The following is a 20800-nucleotide window of genomic DNA, read 5'->3' on the forward strand; positions in this document are numbered from 1 at the left end:
AAAAAGTTTAAAAAAACAGATTGAACACATTTTAGCCAAGGGATCCATGGAACATGTTTAGAGCGTGTTATTCAATGTAATATTATTAATCTACAATATGTTCTTAACCCTGGACAACATGGGCTTGGGAGGCTCACAGGGACATTTCTATCCACAGTACTCCACCAATTATACATTTTTCAACTACTTCGTGTATTCCCCCAAAATGTTTTTATTTTTTACATAAATGCACTGTAATTTAAGCTCTAAAACGGATATGTTTTCTCTCTCATGATTTTTTTTTTGAATTGCAGGATATTATCTGCAACAACAGAACATCTCTCTGCCCCATGACAAAATGTGTAGAATTACAGAATTCCTTCAGAGGGCCCGAGACTTTGGCCCGGTTTGTCCGGTCATGCACTGCCAAAGTTATAGTAAAACTCCTTGTATGCTATTTCTATCTCACTCGAGTTGTGTTCTCATTATGAGGGGGTCCCTGATGACACAGTAAGGGTCCCCTGCCCAAAAAAGTTTAAGAACCTCTGGGCTCAGTAGCAGTAGTAATGCGTGGGTAAAATCACTGGGGTAGCCAAGCCAGAAAAAAAGCGATAATTGCATTGTTTGCTCTTCAACCTGTTAGTTCATATGCCTTGTGACCGTGATCTTTTTTTATTTGTATTATATAACCTTTATTCAACTAGGCAAGTCAGTTAAGAACACATTCTTGTTTTACAATGACGGCCTACCTATATATGCCTATGGCCGAGACAATAAGAAGACACAGTGGCATAATAAATTCAACGACACCTTTATTTCACCACAAAACCATCTTTTGTAAATAATGTCTGAGTGTTGGAGTGTACCCCTGGATGTACCCCTAAATAACAGGAATCTTAAATTATTTATACTTTTACTTGATACGTAAGTATATTTAAAACCAAATACTTTGACTTTTACTCAAGTATTATTTTACTGGCCTACTTTCACTTTTACTTGAGTAACTTTCTATTAAGGTATATGTACTTTTACTCAAGTATGACAATTGGGTACTTTTTCCACCGCTGCCAGCTAGCCACCGGAAGACAACAACACAACAGAATGCAAAAATTCAAGTTGTTCGATGACGTATTTTTTTGTGATAGGAGTGAACACAAATCCAAATCTGGTTTTCTTTTGGTGTGCCAGGACAGTTGAGCTCACTCAGTTTAGCTCAACGCTGATTGGTCTTAAAAAAAAATATTCATAAATTATATATATATATATATATATATATATATATATATATATATATTTACCCCCATTTTCTCCCCAATTTTGTCCCATCGCTGCAACTCCCGGACATACTCAGGAGAGGCTAAGGTTGAGAGGATAAGGACATCCTGGCCACCCAAACCCTCCCCTAACCCGGATGATTCTGGGCCAATTGTGCACCGCCTCATGGGTCTCCCGGACGCAGCCGGCTGCGACACAGCCCAGTATCGAACCAGGATCTGTAGTGACACAGTGGTCTAAGGGCTAGTTGCATCACTACAGATCCTGGTTCGATACCGGGAGGCAATTGGCTATTATTTTATGCTTTTTTATCAAGGGAGGCCAAATGCATGCTGGCTTCCCATGCATTCAATGCTACGGGCAGGAACACTGTCATACTCTTTATGACCAGACCGCATCAGATAGATGTCCTACACTTATAGAGACAGAGGGGCGCTGTTTTGCTCGCTCGGATGCTTTCTTCGGTGGGATACAGTACGTTCATGTACATTCAAAATTATGAAAACACAGAGAGACAAAAGATCAATTATTTAATGTTTTTTTCTTGGTAAATATATGAAACGACGCGTGACAACATTTGAATATTTTTCACATCTAAAACTGCAAATTCGACTTCTACATATGAATGTTTTTCACATGTGAAAATGCAATTCCACTTGTGAGAGTTAGATTTGTGAAGTTTGTAACATGTGAGGTGAACATGTTATTCTCCTAATGAAAAAAAGGTGATGTTAACATGTGAACTGTAAATGTAATACATGTGAACATAGTGGACAACTGTTTTTTTGACGTGAACATTTCAGCTCAACATGTGAAAACAGCTATTTCACATGTTTTTTGTTTGTTTAGGTATGTAATAAATTGGCATGGCGTTGAAAAGCAAGTGATACACTGTTCAAGATAAAATATTTTTAACATCTTTAATCAATATGATTACATTTGACATGATCACTTAGACCTGATATTTTAATATGACCCCACCTAGGATTTGAACTCAACATCTCTGAATTTGTGTTAGACTGAACTTTCTGTTGTGCCACAAAGTCTGTAAAATGTTTAGAAGCGGCAGAGGCTGCTGAGGGGAGGACGGTGCAAATGGAATGGCATCAAACATGTCAACCACGTGTTTGATGTATTTGATACCATTCCACTAATTCCGCTCCAGCCATTACCACAAACCCTTCCTCCCCAATTAAGGTGCCACCAACCTCCTGTGCTCAGAAGTCCCCTACAGATTCACCACTATATCTGTTGAAAACACTTTGACTGCGTGACGTTCCGGGGACATCCTAACGACTCATTTATATTTGCAGGGCATCATCTGTGTAATCTCATGTGAAAAATATCCACATGTGAAGTGTTCCAAAACCACATGGTTTCATGGGAAATATTTTGTTACGGTAAGAGGCTTGATAGAGGGTTCATAAAGTGACTGATCACACATGGCCATCAGAGGAGGCTGGTAAGAGGAGCTATAGGACAACGGGCTCATTTTAATATCTAGACAAATGGTACCAAACACATCGAACACGTGGAAACAAAGTGTTTGACTCTGTTCCATTGATTCCCTTCCACCCATGACAATGAGTCCAGTCCTCCTATAACTCCTCCCACCAGCCTCTAATGGCCATATTCACAATTCCTGGAACCTAGCTAAGCATTTGCATTGGTTTAGTCTCGTATTGCCACTCTTCCAAGTCTCATTCCTTCAGCAAATGTTTTATTTATTTTACCTTTATTGAACTAGACAAGTCAGTTAAGAATAAATTCTTATTTTCAATGACAGCCTAGGAACAGCGGGTTAACTGCCTTGTTCAGGGGCAGAAGGACAGATTTGTACCTTGACAGCTCGGGGATTCGGTCCTGCAGCCATCCGGTTACTAGTCCAACGCTCTAACAACTAGGCCACCTGCCGCCCCAGCTATTGTAGCAAACGTGAGAAAGTCGGAAATCAAGAACATATTGGTTAAACCTATGTGTCTTTTTGAAGTGAGGTGAAAAGGTGCCTTTTAATAATGAAAAAAATGTTTAGTCACCTTAACTGTTTAGGTGACCTTCCTGTCTAGTCCTATCTGGAGTGCATGGTTTTGTTTTAAATAACAGTACCGTTGCCTCAGTCAAGTACAAGGTCGTCTCACCTTGAGTCTGCATACTGGGTTTTGAATGGCACGGCTTTGTTTTAGTTTGGTTTGTTTAATTTTTGTGGGTTCCGTGAGGAAAGCAAAGTACCTTGCTCTGCAGCAGACTGTGACGGCGCTGGTTTGTTCTCTTCAGAGGGGGATGCCTGTGGTGTTTTCACCGTCCGTTGACTGCCTGGCAGCGCTGTTCTGTGAGTTGCTGTGCTGCGTGGCCTTTCTAAAATAAGTGTTGTACCTCAGTATGTGTGTGTGTGTATAAATGGTATACTTCAGCGAGAGGAGAGTGTAGCCTAGTGGGTTAAATATAGAAGTGGTGTGAAAGCTGCTCCAGCAGGATGTAGCCTGTGCAATCACACAAACTAAACGCTGCAGCAAAGGATCCTGAACGAGTGCAAGTGATTCGTTTTGTAGAGAGCGAGAGGGAGAAAGCGCACACACACACACACACACACACGCAGATCTGTCTCTTTAAGGCCCAAACACTGTGGAGGTGTTTTGGTTGGACATTCCAGGCATAGTTCAGACACCATAGTGCAGTATGTGTTGTGCTGTAGGTTGCATTCATCTCAAGACTTCCTTTACTCTTAGTTTCCATTTCTTGCACAGAATTGTCCAATAAGAACTGTTGTTCCACAACTGTTTCACCCCCATTCAGTGCCCACCCAACATCCACTCTAGAGAATGTCCTAGGTACAGTAGGTACTCCGATTGAACGTCCGTCACTGAGCTAAGAAGGTAGATCCGTGACATAACATCAGATCAGAATTTTTAAGTCTGTTGAAATGATCCTAGTATACGGAGGTTACAGGGGCTTGTGAGGGGGGCAATGAGGTGGGTAGGTTATCACAAAAGGATTGTCCCGCTCCGCTCCTGTTTCACAGGCTTTTATTGACTCAGCTTGGCATGTGTCAAAACCAGGGTTTCTGAGTCCCAAAGGCGCATGGTACAGTAGGTGACAGTAGGTGTGGGCATTGGCTGAGCAGGTCTGCCATCGGCTAGGTTTTAAATATGCACTTCACAGAACAAAGCAGAGCAGGCCGAGGACATTCGGGGAAGAAAGGCTTGATCAGACATGCCCTATCCCCTTTACATTGGACTACTTTTAGCCAGGGCCCATATAGCTCTGTCCATATTCCCTGTATGCTGTATTGTGCACCACACCGGGAATAGTGTGCCATTATTCGGGACACACAATTTAAAAGGGTTGGCCTGATACCTGACTGGAGGCTACTAAACCAGAGGAGCGGATGTGACTGTTGTGTAATGGTAGACCAGTCTAGAGACTAGTCAAGAGTTTTACTGACTGCTCTGTTCTGTTCTTAAAAGAACAGGCTTTCATTCACACACCCATGTTAGGTGGTCTCTTCACCTCCTGCACTAGGTAGTTTGTGAGAAACACCTATGTATGTGTCGGGACCAGAGAACTGGATGTCTTCCCAGATAAGTTGTGAAAATGTGGTTGACTTTTGGCTTACATCATCTGTATAGCCTAACTAGTTATTCTCAGTGGAGCGTATTTCCTACTGGTTCTGTATTTGGCGATTTGGTTCTGGGTGCCAAGATTAGAGGAAATGAATGTAAACATTTTCTTTGGTGTTGGTGTTCTAAGTTAAAGGGTGGTTTCTCCTCTCCTCAGAGGAGTTGCAATAGAGTCCTGTTGTGTGTTGGTGTCTGTTAGCGTGCTAGTGCTAATGAACACAGCTGTCTAAACAGGTCAGGCTGACAGAGAGGAGAGGAGAGGAGGGAAAGGGACCTCTGTTCTTGCTTTGTTTTCCCGAGGTGTTGCTTACCTACCGCTGTTAGAAACACACTATTGTGGCTCAGAGGAATTCACTCCCTGTCCAGCTAATGGTCAGTGCTAAGCGCCACCCTTTTACTCTTGTCAGTTCTGAGGTGACGCGAACAAACATGGCTGTGTCTAGTGAGGATTTATCATTTCGGAGGATTTTTTCCCCCTCTCTACCAGCAACCCCTTTCACTTTTATCTATCCATCAAACGACTTTGTGGTGGCTCTGGCTTGCCGTTTGTCATTTCTCTGACACATCTAAATCCACTCTCAGTGATGCTCCTGTACGTGTTTTTATTGCTGACTTTAGCACCTATACCTCTGACTGTATGGCTCTTGTTTCAGATTGAAGAGTCACTCAGCACTGCGGCTACTACTCCAGCCAGAGGGTCTATACATCACCTGACTCAGCCTGACAGGAGTGTGGGGGTGGGGGTTGGGGAGATAAAGAGAGGGAGAACAGAGAGATGATAGACAGAGAGATGAGCCTCTTGATGATACTGTAGCTGTGGAATTCTGCAGATGCAGAGCCGTGTTGACCCTGGGAACACACTCCATATAATGGCCTCCCTCCATCCCTCTCTTCCTGAGCTGTGTGTGTGCCTATGGGGAGTCTCTGTGAATATCAACCATGTGTACTCTATGCAGAAAACGAACCCCCCCCCCCCGTGATTCTCAGCTCTACAGAACTATTCTTACAGAAGATCATTCCCCAGCCATAGGCTGCCGCATCACCACATTATCATCATCCACCACTATGCTCCAGAAGGGGAGTGAGAGAGAGAGAGAGAGAGAGAGAGCGAGAGAGATGGAGTGGGGTTAGGAAAGAGAGAACCACCAAATCAGCTTAATGTAAATGTGGGCGATGAAGCCAGAGAGTGTGGGCTGGGGAGAGAGTGTGTGGGGGTGGTTGTGTAGTGTGTGTGATGTGTGTGATCTGTGTTTTGGCGCTGCACTGTGAGCCCACTGCTGACTGGGCGCCTCTCAGAGGAGAATTGATTTGGCCTGAGAGAGGCAGGGAGAGAGGCAGGGAGAGAGGCAGAGAGAGAGGCAGAGAGAGTGGCAGAGGCAGAGAGAAAAAGCAAAAAAGCAGTGTGAAGTATGATTACTCCCATGACTGTGAAGCTCATTAGCAGACACACTAGTGATGCATATGTAGATGTATAACCCGCAGTCCCCGCGGTTGTATCTGAGGTGCGGGTGGATTAAGGGTCATTAGCTATTGTGTGGAAGATGAATACAGATCAAACAATACCTTAATAAATCTAAATGTATCATTCTTGTTTGTTTTTTCATTCTTTTAGGCTATCTGGCATTAGTGCATAAGCCTAAGCTTTAGGGCCTAACCGTACGCGCACCCAAAGTTATTTGGAATGGGCAGAAAATTGAGTTTTTCCACAGAGGCAAAAGGGACAATGTCGGAGTTTAATTAAATCAGAGAAAAGCAGCGAAATAGATTTTTGACCAAAGGAGGGACATAAAAGTAATGTTTGGGAATGTTTTGGTGAAGTGGTAAAAGAGAATGTTGTGTGTGATGATTGTGAGGTGCTATACAAATTCAACAGTCACAAGACCGGGATTTCAAATAGGCCTATGGCACGTCAAGGGGACTGTAGCCTACTGTTCAGATGGGTTTAATGGAAACTGAAATCTGGATATAACCTCTCACATACCTTTAATATTAACTCCTTGAGACAGTGCAGTAATATTTAACAAGTAATCTAACAACTTCCTAGTATATACACATCTAAAGGGGTGAATGAGAATATCTACATATAAATATATGGATGAGCGATGGCCGAGTGGCATAGGCAAGGTGCAATAGATCATATAAAATATAGTATATACATATGATATGAGTAATGTATGATATGTAAGCATTATTAAAGTGGCATTAAAGTGGCATTGTTGAAAGTGACTAGTGATCCATTTATTAAAGTGGCCAGTGATTGGGTCTCAATGTAGGCAGCAGCCTCTCTGAGTTAGTGATCGCTGTTTAGCAGCCTGATGGCCTTGAGAGAGAAGCTGTTTGTCAGTGTCTCAGTCCCAGCTTTGATGCACCTGTACAGACGCCGCTTTCTGGAGGGTTGCAGTGTGAGCAGACAATGGCTCGGGTGGTTGTTGTCCTTGATGATCTTTTTGACCTTCCTGTTACATCGGGTGCTGTAGGGGTCATGGAGGGCAGGTAGTTTGCCCCCGGTGATGCGTTGTGCAGACCGCACCACCCTCTGGAGAGCCTTGTGGTTGAGGGAGGTGCAGTTGCCGTACCAGGCTGCAATACAGCCCGGCAGATTGCTCGCGATTGTGCATCTGTAAAAGTTTGTCAGGGTTTTGGGGGACAAGCCAAATTTCTTCAGCCTCCTGAAGTTGAAGAGGCGCTATTGTGCCTTCTTCACCACACTGTCTGTGTGGGTGGACCATTTCAGTTTCTCTGTGATGTGTACGCCGAGGAATATAAAACGTATCACCTTCTCCACTCCGAGTGCCCTCACCTCCTCCCTGTAGGCTTTCTCGTCGTTGTTGGTAATCAAGCCCACTACTGTTGTGTCGTCTGCAAACTTGATGATTGAGTTGGAGGCGTGCATGGCCACGCAGTCGTGGGTGAACAGGGAGTATGAGCTCTCCCCAGTGTTTAGGGTCAGCGAAGTAGAGATGCTGCTTGCTACCTTCACCACCTGGGGGCGGCCCTTCAGAAAGTCCAGGACCCAATTGCACAGGGCGGGGTTGAGACCTGTAGCTGTAGTCAATAAACAGCATTCTTACATAGGTATTCCTCTTGTCCAGAAGGGATAGGGCAGTGTGCAGTGTGATGACGATTGATTTGCATCGTCTGTGGACCTGTTGGGGCAGTATGCAAACTGAAGTGGGTTTAGGGTGGCCGTGATATGATCCTTGACTAGTCTCTCAAAGCACTTCATGTTGACAGAAGTGAGTGCTACGTGGCGGTAGTCGTTTATTTAAATTCTTTGCCTTCTTGGGTACAGGAACAAAGGTGGCCATCTTGAAGTATGTGGGGACAACAGACTGGGATAGGGAGCGATTGAATATGTCTGTAAACAGACCAGCCAGCTGTGCATGCTCTGAGGACGCGGCTAGGGATGTCGTCTGGGCCAGCAGCCTTGCGAGGGTTAACATGTTTACTCACGTCAGCCACGGAGGAGAAGGGGGGAGGCACTGTCCTTGTAGTGGGCCGCAATGGTGGCACTGTATTATCCTCAAAGCGGGCAAAGAAGGTGTTTAGTTTGTCTGGAAGTGTGACGTCGGTGTCCATGACGTGGCTGGTTTTCTTTTTGTAGTCTGTGCTTTCCTGTAGACATAAGTCTCACGTCTGAGCCGTTAAATTGCAACTCTACTTTGTCCCTTCACCGGCATTTTTCTTGTTTGATTTCCTTGAAGAGGGAATAACTGCACTGTTTATATTCAGCCATCCATCCACGGTTTCATCATCAATATCAGCATCATAAAAGCTGATATTATTTTAACCACTTAAAATATGCATCCAAGCCGAACTGAAATCAGAAACATGTTGGTTTGTTTTCACAACTTTCTATTTCCTTACAACCGATCATTTGAAAATGTTGCACGTAACTTTTTTTGTTTGTTTTGTTATTGCATTTTATTCCCGGTCCCTTAACACCTTTGCTCTGTGTAAGAAGCAGAGATGACAGATACCTTTACCGCTGTCAACTAGATTGAAGCATTCAATTCTATCGATTTATTACATTCTGGTGAGCAAGGGTTTATTTAGTCTTCTAGGGCAACATTTTATGACAGATGAGAAACTGCATGTATCTAATTATAGACAGGTTGACTAACAAATAGCCTATCTAAATGTTGGAAATTATAAGCAGAAACATATCTAAATCAGGCAACAACAAAAAAACTGACTTTCCTGTAAAAAAATAATAGAAATTGACTGTAGCCGATAGAGCATTTTCTATATTAGCGGGTTAGGGTCAGGTGCGGGCCTCAGATTTTCACTTTATCACATATAGTCAGGTAGTTGCTGATAGATTATTAGCAATTGCGGGCGGGTGCGGGTGAACAAACAGCTGACCCGCGCACAACTAGCGCACTCGCAAGCAACCACACCCACCTGCTGTAGAGCATCAGTGTTATGTATGTCTCTAATAATCACTTCTGTAGACTGAGGCTCTCTTAGCGCTCTAACTCTGTAGCACACACACACACACAGACAGAGAGAGAGAGAAAGAGACCCTTACACATCTCACTCTGCCAGTAATAATAGAGGTAAAGAGGTAGAGGTAAAGATGTACACATGGATGGGGGAGGTGAGAGTTAAAGGTTTAATATGGAGTCAGCCTTGGATTAGGTTATGTTGACTATAGGCTATTTATATAGGCCATTGGCTATGAGTAAGCACATGAGTCTCAATATATGAATATTTCCCTTTACTCTACATCCGCTTATGGGTCTGAACACGTCATTACATTACATGACATTTATAACCCATACAGATCATATTCATAAGCCGTACATAACCATTTCACAGAGCGCTCTGTTCTCCTGCTGTATAATAGTATGTCAGTGTGCGATGCTAGGCTAGGCTAGCACATACCTTAGCATACCACAGATAATTAGACTTTAGGCCACTTCCCTTATCTCCCATTCCACTGTGTAAACTAACGCTGAAATGGAATGGATGTCGCTGGCTATGGGCACCTCCAGGAGAAAAATACTGAATTTAGGAGAGGTGGTTTGAGAAAAGCCATCCTGTGTTGAGAAGATACCATTCAGGAGTGCTCTGTTTCCTTGGTTGTTAGTTAATGACGTGCTTTGGCTTTAGCCTGCATTTGATTTGCATATTTTGGTCTAGATTTGGCTAGTCTGCAGGCATAATTAACTATATTCCAAGACTGGAGACTAAGGATGTTAATGGTTAACCGTTAATCTGTTAGCTGCCTGAAAATACATTTGACCACCTGTCATGCTTATGGTTTATAGATTTTCATCTCTGTCACATTTGGAACTGCCGGCATTAGGAGCTCTGTTTAGAACTGTGTTTCCCGCAAACTGCATTTTGGCAAATGTTTGAAAAAAAGAAAGTTTCATTAGCTGCTTCATTACAGGAGTTGCAATGTTCAATAATAGACTATCACCTGTTGCCTGTAAGACGGTAGGCTTGCTATTGTTGCATGTTTCCATTAAGCTCTTCGTGAAAAATGTCCGGTCCGTGTATGCATGTACTGTATGTATCAGAGAGGAAGAGGCGAAGTGAGAGGTTTCACTCGCCAAAATATGTCCATTGCGTTTCTATGGGCTTATTTTGGGCCTAAGCTTGTTTCCTGCCTTCAGACGACTCCCATTGTTAAGGCAGAAACATAAGCATCTCATCATTATATGAAGATCTCTGATAGTTTGTTCTGTTGGCCACGTCATTATACTGTTTGGAAAAAATGTAACCGTTTGTTGACCGGTTAATGATGGTCAGTTAGTTGGCAGCAAAACTGACCAAAATTTGCATCCCTACTGGGGACCATTCTCTCATCCAATACAGCACCTTCCATCTTCATTGTCTTAAATCACGTCTCATTTCTATCATATTAACGGTTGATAGACAGTGAAATGACCAAGCCCTCTCCTCTCTCTCTGCCAACAGTAACCAACTACAGTAATGTAGTGAAGGCCCCAGGCTCAGATTCAGATGATGAGGACAAGCTGCACATCGTGGAGGAGGACGGGAGTCTGGCAGACGGGGCTGACTGTGACAGCAACGTACCCAGTGAAGATCACAACGGAGACCGCTGGGATGAAGGTGATGGTCTCACGCACACACACACGCACGCACACAGATCTCCGTCTCCCTCTCTCCGTGTCTGTTTCTCTGTGTGCTTTTTGCTGAGCGTTTACTGATGTACCGATTTACTGATTTTTCCTTGTACTGAACTCAGTAAAGGTGATGCCAGTAAAGAATAGCTAGTACCTTGACCGGGCTCTACCTACCGTGTAACTGTGATACAGTGAAATGAAACGGGTACTACAGGCTGCAGGGTTAACTCGAAGACAGGAATCCTCATATTTAAACAGGACAATGCCACCAGGGTAGGGACCTTCAGCTTTCCAAAATAGACCTGCCATGGTGAGAGCTTTATGTTGCCAGTGGGCATTGGAGTGCTGTACCGCGCTGTGACTGAACTAAGCTTACCTTACACACATACTCACACAAACAGTATATACACACGCACAATCCTACATATACACACACACACACACACACACACACACACACACGTGAAATTGACATCACCGCGGGACGAGTCTGACGTCACGCCCCAAAACACAACAATGTGAGGTGTTATTAAAGGATGTTAACATTTCAACAGCTGTACCAAGGCAATCTCGCATAGAGAATTAGCTCGTGGTGTGTATATATGCGTGTGTGTTTTTGTTTTTATTGTCCTTATGGGGACCAGAAGTTCAGAAATAGGGACATCACAAGGTAAAAGGCTATTTTAGGCTTAGGGGTTACAGTAGGTTTAGGGTTAGGGTTACAATTAGTGTTAGGGTTTGGGGTTCGGGTTAAGATTAGGGTTCGCTTAAAGGTTAGGTTTGGGAAAATAGGATTTTGAATGGGAATTAATTGTTTGGTCCCCAAGAAAGTATTCAGACCCCTAGACTTTTTCCCCAAAAAATGACAGCCTTATTCTAAAATGGATTAAATCGTTTTTTCCCCTCATCAATCTACACACAATACCTCATAATGCCAAAGCAAAAACATTTTTGCAAATGTATAAAGAAAACAAAACTGAAATATGACATTTACATAAGTATTCAAACCCTTTACTCAATACTTTGTTGAAGAGCCTTTGGCAGTGATTACAGCCTCAAGTCTTTTTGGGTATGACGCTACAAGCTTCGCACACCTGTATTTTGGGAGTTTCTTCCATTCTTCTCTGCAGATCCTCTCAAGCTCTGTCATTTTGGATGGGGATCGTTGCTGCACAGCTATTTTCAGTTTTCGGGTTCAAGTCCAGGCCCCTCAAGGACTTTCAGAGACTTGTCCCGAAGCCATTACTGCATTGACTTGGCTGTGTGCTTAGGGTTGTTGTCCTGTTGGAAGGTTAACCTTTGCCCCAGTCTGAGGTCCTGAGCGCTCTGGAGCAGGTTTTCATCAAGGACCTCTCTGTACTTTGCTTGTTCATCTTTCCCTCGATCCTGACTAGTCTCCCAGTCCCTGCCACTGAAAAACATCCCCAAGGCATGATGCTGCCACCACGATGCTTCATCGTAGGGTTGGTGCCATGTTTCCTCAAGACGTGACACTTGTCATTCAGCACAAAGAGTTTAATCTTGGTTTCATCAGACCAGAGAATCTTGTTTCTCATGGTCAGAGTCCTTTAGGTGCCTTTTGGCAAACTCCAAGCGGGCTGTCATGTGCTTTTTACTGAGAAGTGGCTTCCGTCTGGCCACTCAACCATAAACGCCTGATTGGCGGAGTGCTGCAGAGATGGGAGAACCTTCCAGAAGGACAACCATCTCCACAAAGGAACTCTGGAGCTCTGTCAAAGTAACCATTGGGTAGTTGGTCACCTCCCTGACCAACTCCCCCTATTGTTCAGTTTGGCCAGGTAGCCACCTCTAGGAAGAGTCTTGGTGGTTCCAAACTTGTTCCATTTCAGAATGATGGAGGCCACTGTGTTCTTGGGGACCTTCAATGCTGTAGAAATGTTTTGGTACCCTTCCCCAGATCTGTGCCTCGCCACAATCCTGTCTCGGAGCTCTACAGACAAATCCTTCGACCTCATGCCTTGGTTTTTGCTCTCACATGCACTGTCAACTGTGGGACCTTATATAGACAGGTGTGTGCCTTTACAAATCATGTCCAATCAATTGAATTTACCACAGATGGACTCCAATCAAGCTGTGGATACATCTCAATGGTGATCAATGGAAACAGGATGCACCTGAGCTCAATTTTGAGTCTCATAGCAAAAGGTCTGAATACTTATGTAAATAAGTTTTTTTTTTTTCAATACATTTCTAAAAATGTTTTAATACAATTTCTAAAAACCTGTTTTCGCATTGTTCATAATGGCATATTGTGTGTAGATTGAGGACATTTTTTTATTTAATCAATTTTACAGTAAAGCTGTAATGAAATGAATACTTTCTGAATGCATTGTACATGCAATGTAACAGGACATTTGCAGGGCTGTTTGATTTGGATCGTTGATTATATTGTATGGAGCTGGTTCAGTTTGCCCAGTGTCTTAGCTATGGTATGTGCAGTGGGTGACATTTACTAAGTATGTTAGCTAGTGGATGACATGGAAGGGACAGGTTATTTGACAGAGCTGTGTTTAGATCATGGTGACTATGTATGTAAACAGACTTATAGGACAGAATGTCTTCATGGTTAGATAGAGGTAATCAGCATAGCTGCCAATACAGAACAGAGTTGAGCATTTATTTTTGTGGACTGCCTGTGATGCAGACAGTTTCAAGCTCTCAACAGCTGTCTCACACCTGACTGACATACTGTAGCCTACTCTGCAGACAGATCCTGCTGTCATTGACATCACTATTATGCCATATCCACCCCTGTCTATCTGCATCGTCCCTCTTAAAGGGGAAGTTGGGGAGGAATGCCATTGGTCTCTGAGAACATTAAACACTTCAAAAGCATGAGTTCTACTTAAATTGCCGAGGCTTTAGAAAGCTGGCTGCTGGCCAGATCCATGCCCGATCAGGCACATTCCTTCTCCCTTCCTCCTTTCTCTCTCCTAATTCTCTCTCTCCTCGTCCCTCTCGCTCTCTTTTTCTCTCTAATAAACGCCAGCTCTGTGGGAATATACCGATGAAACATAACGCAAGTCTCAGCCCTTTTCCTTTTAAAACAAACACATCCCGCTCTCGCTCTCGCTCTCTCGCTCTCTCTCTGGAAAACAGTTGTCGGTACTCCAGGTCGGCGTAACCATTGAAAGCTGCAGCCACCCACTCATCTTTCCCTTACCCTGGCTGCTTGTGGCGCTCGCTCAAATTAAAGCCTTGACGTGGTTTTCACTCTGCTGCAGTCCCCTCACTCCCTCCCTCCGTTTTCCCCCTCTCTTCCTGAATCATTCCCCCTGATCATATGGTATCACTGGCCCCCTGCTCACTGTCATTACTCATTTAGTTCTAAATGAATATCCACTGTAGTACTGCCACAGCCCTTGGAGTAAAGCATTGCCTCAATGAAGAGGCCGGATGATTCTATGTACCAAGGAGAGGTGAAAAAAATGTATTGAGGTGGGATTTGTTCCATTACTGATTCATTAATGACAGTATTCTCTGTTCAGTTCAGAGTGAATGGGTAGGGAGGAGAGGAAAGGAGAATGTGTGGTTTAATACTAGGAGGTAGCCACTAATATATAGTCAGTGGAGGGAACTAATACAATGATCTCATGAAACCCAGGTTTAACTGACCTGCCTTATGGAAATATACAGAGTTCTTTCCACGCTGTAAGATTAGCGTGTTATTAGGCATGGCATGTGCTCACGTCATATGGTCGATACACAGTATGATGATTTCGTTTGAGTAAATTCCTTCTGTCTGGTCACTGCTGTTCACCTAATAGCTCGTCTGCAATGGGCCATGCGTTTCCCCTGAAGATGAGTCTCAATAAAACATTCGAATGCCCTAACTCAGGATAATAGCTACAGCAGGAGTCATGGGCATTGGGGAGCACATAATAAATTCCTGTAGGGCTTAAGTCATGATACTCTCAGTCAGTAAGTTAAGACACCATGGAAGAACAGGAAAGGAAAGGGAAACTGACAGAGAGAGAGAGAGAGCACTGGGAAAGTTGTGTGGTGGATACTCAGGGACTGACTCTCTGATAATACTGATCTCAAGTTAAGTAAATCATCCCGAGCATAGATAAGATAAACCTCACATTCATCCCGGATCCCACTGGCTTGCATCCTGTTGTTTCAAGATTATTTTAACAGACTGGGTCTATCACTCACTGCTTATCTCAGACATGCTGGCTCCCCCTCTCCTTCCCCGATAGAAGACACCTAGTAGGGGCAGGATGCACGGCCACAGGAAGTAGGGGTCAAAGGTGAGTCCAGCTCACCCAGGACAGGAAATGCTGATGTGGTCGTCTTGTATAGTTTGACTCATGGGACCCCTCTGTATCAGGTTACAGAGATGGTGTGTGGGTGTTCTGATGATTCTGGCCTTCTAGCGTAAGCTAGAATTGAACTCTTTATTTAAGCACAACAAGGAAAGAGGATTTTTATATCAAGGATCAAGGTCGCTATTCACGTAATAAACAAGTAGTCCCTGAACAACGGCCACCATGGGGGGAAGGAGAGGGGGAGCCTTTTTGGAAGAGATTTGGCAATACGAGACTAAACCAATGCAAATGCTTAGCTAGGTTCCAGGAATTGTGAATATGGCCATTAGAGGCTGCTGGGAAGAGTTATAGGGAGTAGTTACCAGCCTCCTCTGATGGCCATGGTGGTCAGTCACTTTATGAACTCTCTATCAAGCCTCTTACCGTAACAAAATATTTCCCATGAAACCATGTGGTTTTGGAACACTTCACATGCGGATATTTTTCACACAGGTTTGAGATTACACAGGTGATGCCCTGCAAATATAAATGAGTCGTTAGGATGTCCCCGCCTCTTACCGTAACAAAATATTTCCCATGAAACCATGTGGTTTTGGAACACTTCACATGTGGATATTTTTCACACGTCACGCAGTCAAAGTGTTTTCAACAGATATATTTGACACACACAATTACATTGTGGATGTTTATTTATACAGCAATTATTATTCAACATGTCCTCACCTGGGATTTGAACTTTTTGGTTCACGGTATTCTGATCTTCCTGCTACGACGCCATATCAATAACACATTTTACTTGGATTCCTACACTTTGGACTTCAAAGTAAATCTCAGTAAATCTCCATTTGCACCGTCCTCCCCTCAGCAGCCTCTGCCGCTTCTAAACATTTTACAGACTTTGTGGCACAACAGAAAGTTCAGTCTAACACAAATTCAGAGATGTTGAGTTCAAATCCTAGGTGGGGTCATATTAAAATATCAGGTCTAAGTGATCATGTCAAATGTAATCATATTGATTAAAGATGTTTACAATATTTTATCTTGAACAGTGTATCACTTGCTTTTCAACGCCATGCCACTTTATTACATACCTAAACAAACAAAAACATGTGAAATAGCTGTTTTCATATGTTGAGCTGAAATGTTCACGTCAGAAAACAGTTGTCCACTATGTTCACATGTATTACATTTACAATATTACAACCACTGTTCCTAGGCCGTCATTGAAAATAAGAATTTGTTCTTAACTGACTTGCCTAGTTAAAGAAAGGTAAAATATATATATATATATTTTGAAACATGTAGGTAAAAAAGACTCGGTCAGGGAGAGGTTGAAAATGTCAGTGAAGACACTTGCCAGTTGGTCCGTGCATGCTCTGAGTACACGTCCTGGTCATCTGTCTGGCCCCGGGGCCTTGTGAATGTTGACCTATGGAGAGCGTGATCACACAGTCATCCATAACAGCTGGTGCTCTCATGCATGCTTCAGTGTTGCTTGCCTCAAAGTGAGCATAAAAGCCTTTTAGCTCGTCTGGTAGGCTCGCGTCATTGGGAAGCTTGCGGTTGTGTTTCCCTTTGTAGTCTGTAATAGTTTGCAAGCCCTGCCACCGACAATTACAAAATACATATTTTATAAATCTTCTTTAGAGTCTAGTCCGATAACTCCAGAACCTGTTCAAGTTTTCCACTCATGCTTCAGTGAGTTCACGTCCATGTGTCATGTTTGACCATGTTGAAACATGCTGATAAACTGACTTTTCATAGACTGCCTGACTGGCTTTGACCCTTGTGGCCTTCAGCTGTTATTTACTGTAGCAGAGGTCTGAGAGAGAAGGTGAATGGGGCCGTAACCGTAACAACCAGAGACCTGTAACACCTCAGTGCCGACTGCCAGAGCAACCCTATCTCACACACACACTCTACATTCAGTCTCCCGGGTTGGTGTGTGTGTTGGAGATGTAGGCTGTTACATTATTCTGAGACCCTGAGTGAGGCAGGGATCAGGTAACTTCAGGCCAGGGTAGTGGACTGTAGATACAGAAAACAGCAACATGTGTGACTGTTGAAATAGGTTGTTATTTAGCTGCTTAATGTTATTAAAAGAACATTGAACTGCAAGAAAAATGTAATCTTACAAATCTAGCTCAACGGTGAAAAACTGAAGACATTTCTGAATGGTTGAGAGAGAGAGTGAGGGATCCATTGAGGCCATGGGAAGTAACGCTGTGGCTTAATGTGAGGGTTGGGAGGCACTCATCTGTTTCTCCCCCTCCATCCTATATTGAGGATGGATATAATCCTGCAGTCAGACTTTCTCAGCACCTGGTGAATACATCTCTCTTTTTCTCTCCCTCTGTATCTCTTGTTCTCTTTCTTACATACACTGTGTTGGCCACTGGATTTTTTTTCCCACTCACTTTCACTCGCTCTCCTTCTCCTACCTCTCCTTTTTTGCTGTGAGGCGGCGGGATGGAGGAGGTTCGGCTGAATGTGTTTAATAACCATGGTAACCAGTAACTGTGTGTGTGTGTGTGTGTACCGAGGCGTTGGCGTAGGGATGTGTGTTCCGTGTAGTGGAACCGTCCATTTCTCACCTTGTCTCATCGCTGTTATAGTGCACAGGAGAGAGCTAGGAAAGAGTCAGCCAAGGGATGGGCCCTGTTAAGTAGAAGGGCTGTTGGAATTTACTGGGCCTGCCTGGCTGAGTCACGGAGCATACAAGCTCCCCTCTGACACAGCAACACACAGCTGGGTTTCACTATCACAGCCCTTTACACACTCGAAAAAACCTTGACACTTAAGAAACTAACAGGAGAATTAAATTCCCCTAGACTGATACATCTGCTCAGTAAATAAAAGTTGTCTCTCTTTAGGGAGGTAAACAATGCCGTTAGGTGTTTTATAATCATACTCTCTCACTTCCTGTCAAAGTGAATGTGTTCCTACTCTGTCAACCTACCTGGTAAAATAAGGGTTAGTAATAATGATAATAACTAGGTGTATTTCTTTATTGTTTTAACTGCTGACACGCTATACCCTGTTGTGTACGTGCTTCAGGAAGCGAAGCAGAGCAGAGAGACGGAAGCGTTCCACTTCCTAAATGTGTCCTCGAGTTATGCTGTTTCCTACAGCCTTATTTAGCTCCTTAATTAGCCCTCATTAGTGGCGCAACGGCAGCAAATGTGATGCGGAGGAGAGAATATGCTCCCTGATAACGAATCTCATTTACTGGTATATTAGGATATTAGTTCCCACAGTGGCCAGGTTGTTCTTTCTTATCCAGAGAGGAGGTTGATCTCGGCCTGGGGTTTGAGGAGGCAGTGAGGCGTTTATGTTTGAAGTCTATTGCATTGGGATGGGTTGATTCTAGGGATACATCAGATGTACTAACTCACCTAGTTGTAGGTCACAGTTATAATGTATTACAATTGTGATGTTTTATAACAATGGAGAGGATCTTTGATGTCCCTTTCCTCATGTTCTTGTCCAAATAGTTGCCTGTCCCTGTGTTTCAGTGAGGGAGGAGTGTGGTTCTGATGGGGAGGATGACGGCAATACAGACGCTCTGGTGGAGGAGATACTGCAGCAGGGAGACACGACCATCATCTACCCAGAAGCCCCTGAGGACGAGCCCCGCCAGGGGACGCCCGAGGCCAGCGGACATGACGAGAATGGTAAAGACACACACACACAGACCTCACCTGCACACCTTTCTCACGCACACACAACATACATACCTCACTTCACCGCTCCTCTGCTTTGTACTGGTTCAAAGTACCAGTTTTCATTAAATAGTGTCACTGATTAGCCATAGATTCCACTCTGAGACAAGCTCAGTACAGAGCAGGGGTAGCACACATCCCACCAAAAAATACTTTGTACGTTGACACCCCCCCCCAGGCAGCGCCTTGTTTTGTTGTTCGGGCCTCTGTATCTCCCTCTAAAGGTGTTAACACCCCCCACATTAACACACACACACACACGCACATACACACACACGTAGACACACACACAGCTGTGAATGGAGACAGACTGGGCTTTTATGGCCTAAGAGCTTTTGGCTGGTACCTGTCATCCCCAGAGAGTTTGAAGACAGCAACACCTGAGCAAATGTCTCACACCTGTGTCAGTGATGATTCACTAGTACCTGGGCGATAATGTGTGTGTGAGAGACATTATGTGTGGCCAGTAGGGAGGCTTAATACATCACCTGTTAACAGGTAATACTTTACCTGTGTGGGACCCACTGGAGCAGGAAACAACCCTGAGGAACTGGAGCCCGGTGTGCATTATGTCTTCTCACCGTGTTCTACCGTGTCTCCAGCAGGCTTTTATTGGATGTCTGGGCATTCATTTGAAACCAGTGGGTGTTTTTTTAGAGAAAGAAATAGGCTTAGATTTCCAATATTTCAAAGACATTACTCGTGTATACTAGTGCCGTTGATTGCACATTTACAATACCTACTATGATATTAGTAAATTACCAACAGTATCCAGCTCGCTTGAATGCAAGTGAGAGTATGTTGCATCTGTTATGTAGTTAGTGTGGAAACTGTGAGTCTTAATAGCGGATCGCTTAGTACCTGGTGAAATAAGTTAAAAGAGAAAACAGTCCAGAGCTCCTGTGTCTATCAATCATCATAATCAAATGACCCTTACTATCTATTGACCCTCTGATTACTCTACACACTAGCCCCCTTTCCATACTACACACACCCTTCTTTTTCACTCACACACACACACACACACACACACACGCTTACATGCTCCCTTCCTCTCGCTCTCCTCACCCACCAGGCACTCCGGATGCGTTCTCACAGCTCCTCACCTGTCCCTACTGTGCCCGCGGCTACAAGCGCTACACGTCCCTGAAGGAGCACATCAAGCTGCGCCACGAGAAGAGCGAGGACAATTTCAGCTGCTCCCAGTGCAGCTACACCTTCGCCTACCGCACTCAGCTGGAGAGACACATGAGTGCCCACAAAGCTGGCAGAGACCAGGTACCTGGTAACATAACGCTAGATATCTGCTGTTTGTCAACTACTACGTGCAGCACCATGTAGTGTATGAAGATTAATGTGATGTGAGGTAATGTGATGTGAAATTTGTGTCCAAAACCCAGGAAGTGGGAAAGTAGGTGTTGATCAGTATTCCCTCATAACTAAAACAATTTTTTAGACATTTTGACCATTTCATTTCCCAGGATTGGATTTTTTGGGTCCAATGGCCATTGTCCAATGTTACTCTTGCGTACATTTTTACTAGTACAAAGTGATTTTTTGTATGACTGACCATCCACTCTCCCCTTTCTTCCTTTGTCTGACAGAGGCACATGACACAGTCGGGGGGCAACCGAAAATTCAAGTGCACTGAATGTGAAAAAGCATTTAAGTACAAGCATCACCTGAAGGAGCACCTACGCATCCACAGCGGTGAGTGGACCCCTCAGTCACCATGGCAGCCCTGTTTGTTTGTGTGTGTGTGTGTGTGTGTGTGTGTGTGTTTGTTTGTGTATGTGCGTGTGTATTCTTTAATGTGG

General features: G+C 43.9%; 1 protein-coding gene across 1 annotated transcript in view; it reads left to right on the forward strand.

Moving 5' to 3' along the window:
* The window catches only part of LOC135517536 (zinc finger E-box-binding homeobox 1-like), a 95511-nt gene that overhangs the window by 61560 nt on the left and 13151 nt on the right, over positions 1-20800 (forward strand). Inside the window, exons 2-5 of the mRNA XM_064941933.1 lie at positions 10800-10955; positions 18777-18935; positions 20059-20261; positions 20588-20693. Coding sequence (XP_064798005.1) covers positions 10800-10955; positions 18777-18935; positions 20059-20261; positions 20588-20693 — 624 coding nt within the window. The remainder of the gene's footprint in view (positions 1-10799; positions 10956-18776; positions 18936-20058; positions 20262-20587; positions 20694-20800) is intronic.

Source organism: Oncorhynchus masou, chromosome 28 (assembly GCF_036934945.1).
Source record: "Oncorhynchus masou masou isolate Uvic2021 chromosome 28, UVic_Omas_1.1, whole genome shotgun sequence".
In the NCBI taxonomy this organism is placed as follows: domain Eukaryota; kingdom Metazoa; phylum Chordata; class Actinopteri; order Salmoniformes; family Salmonidae; genus Oncorhynchus; species Oncorhynchus masou.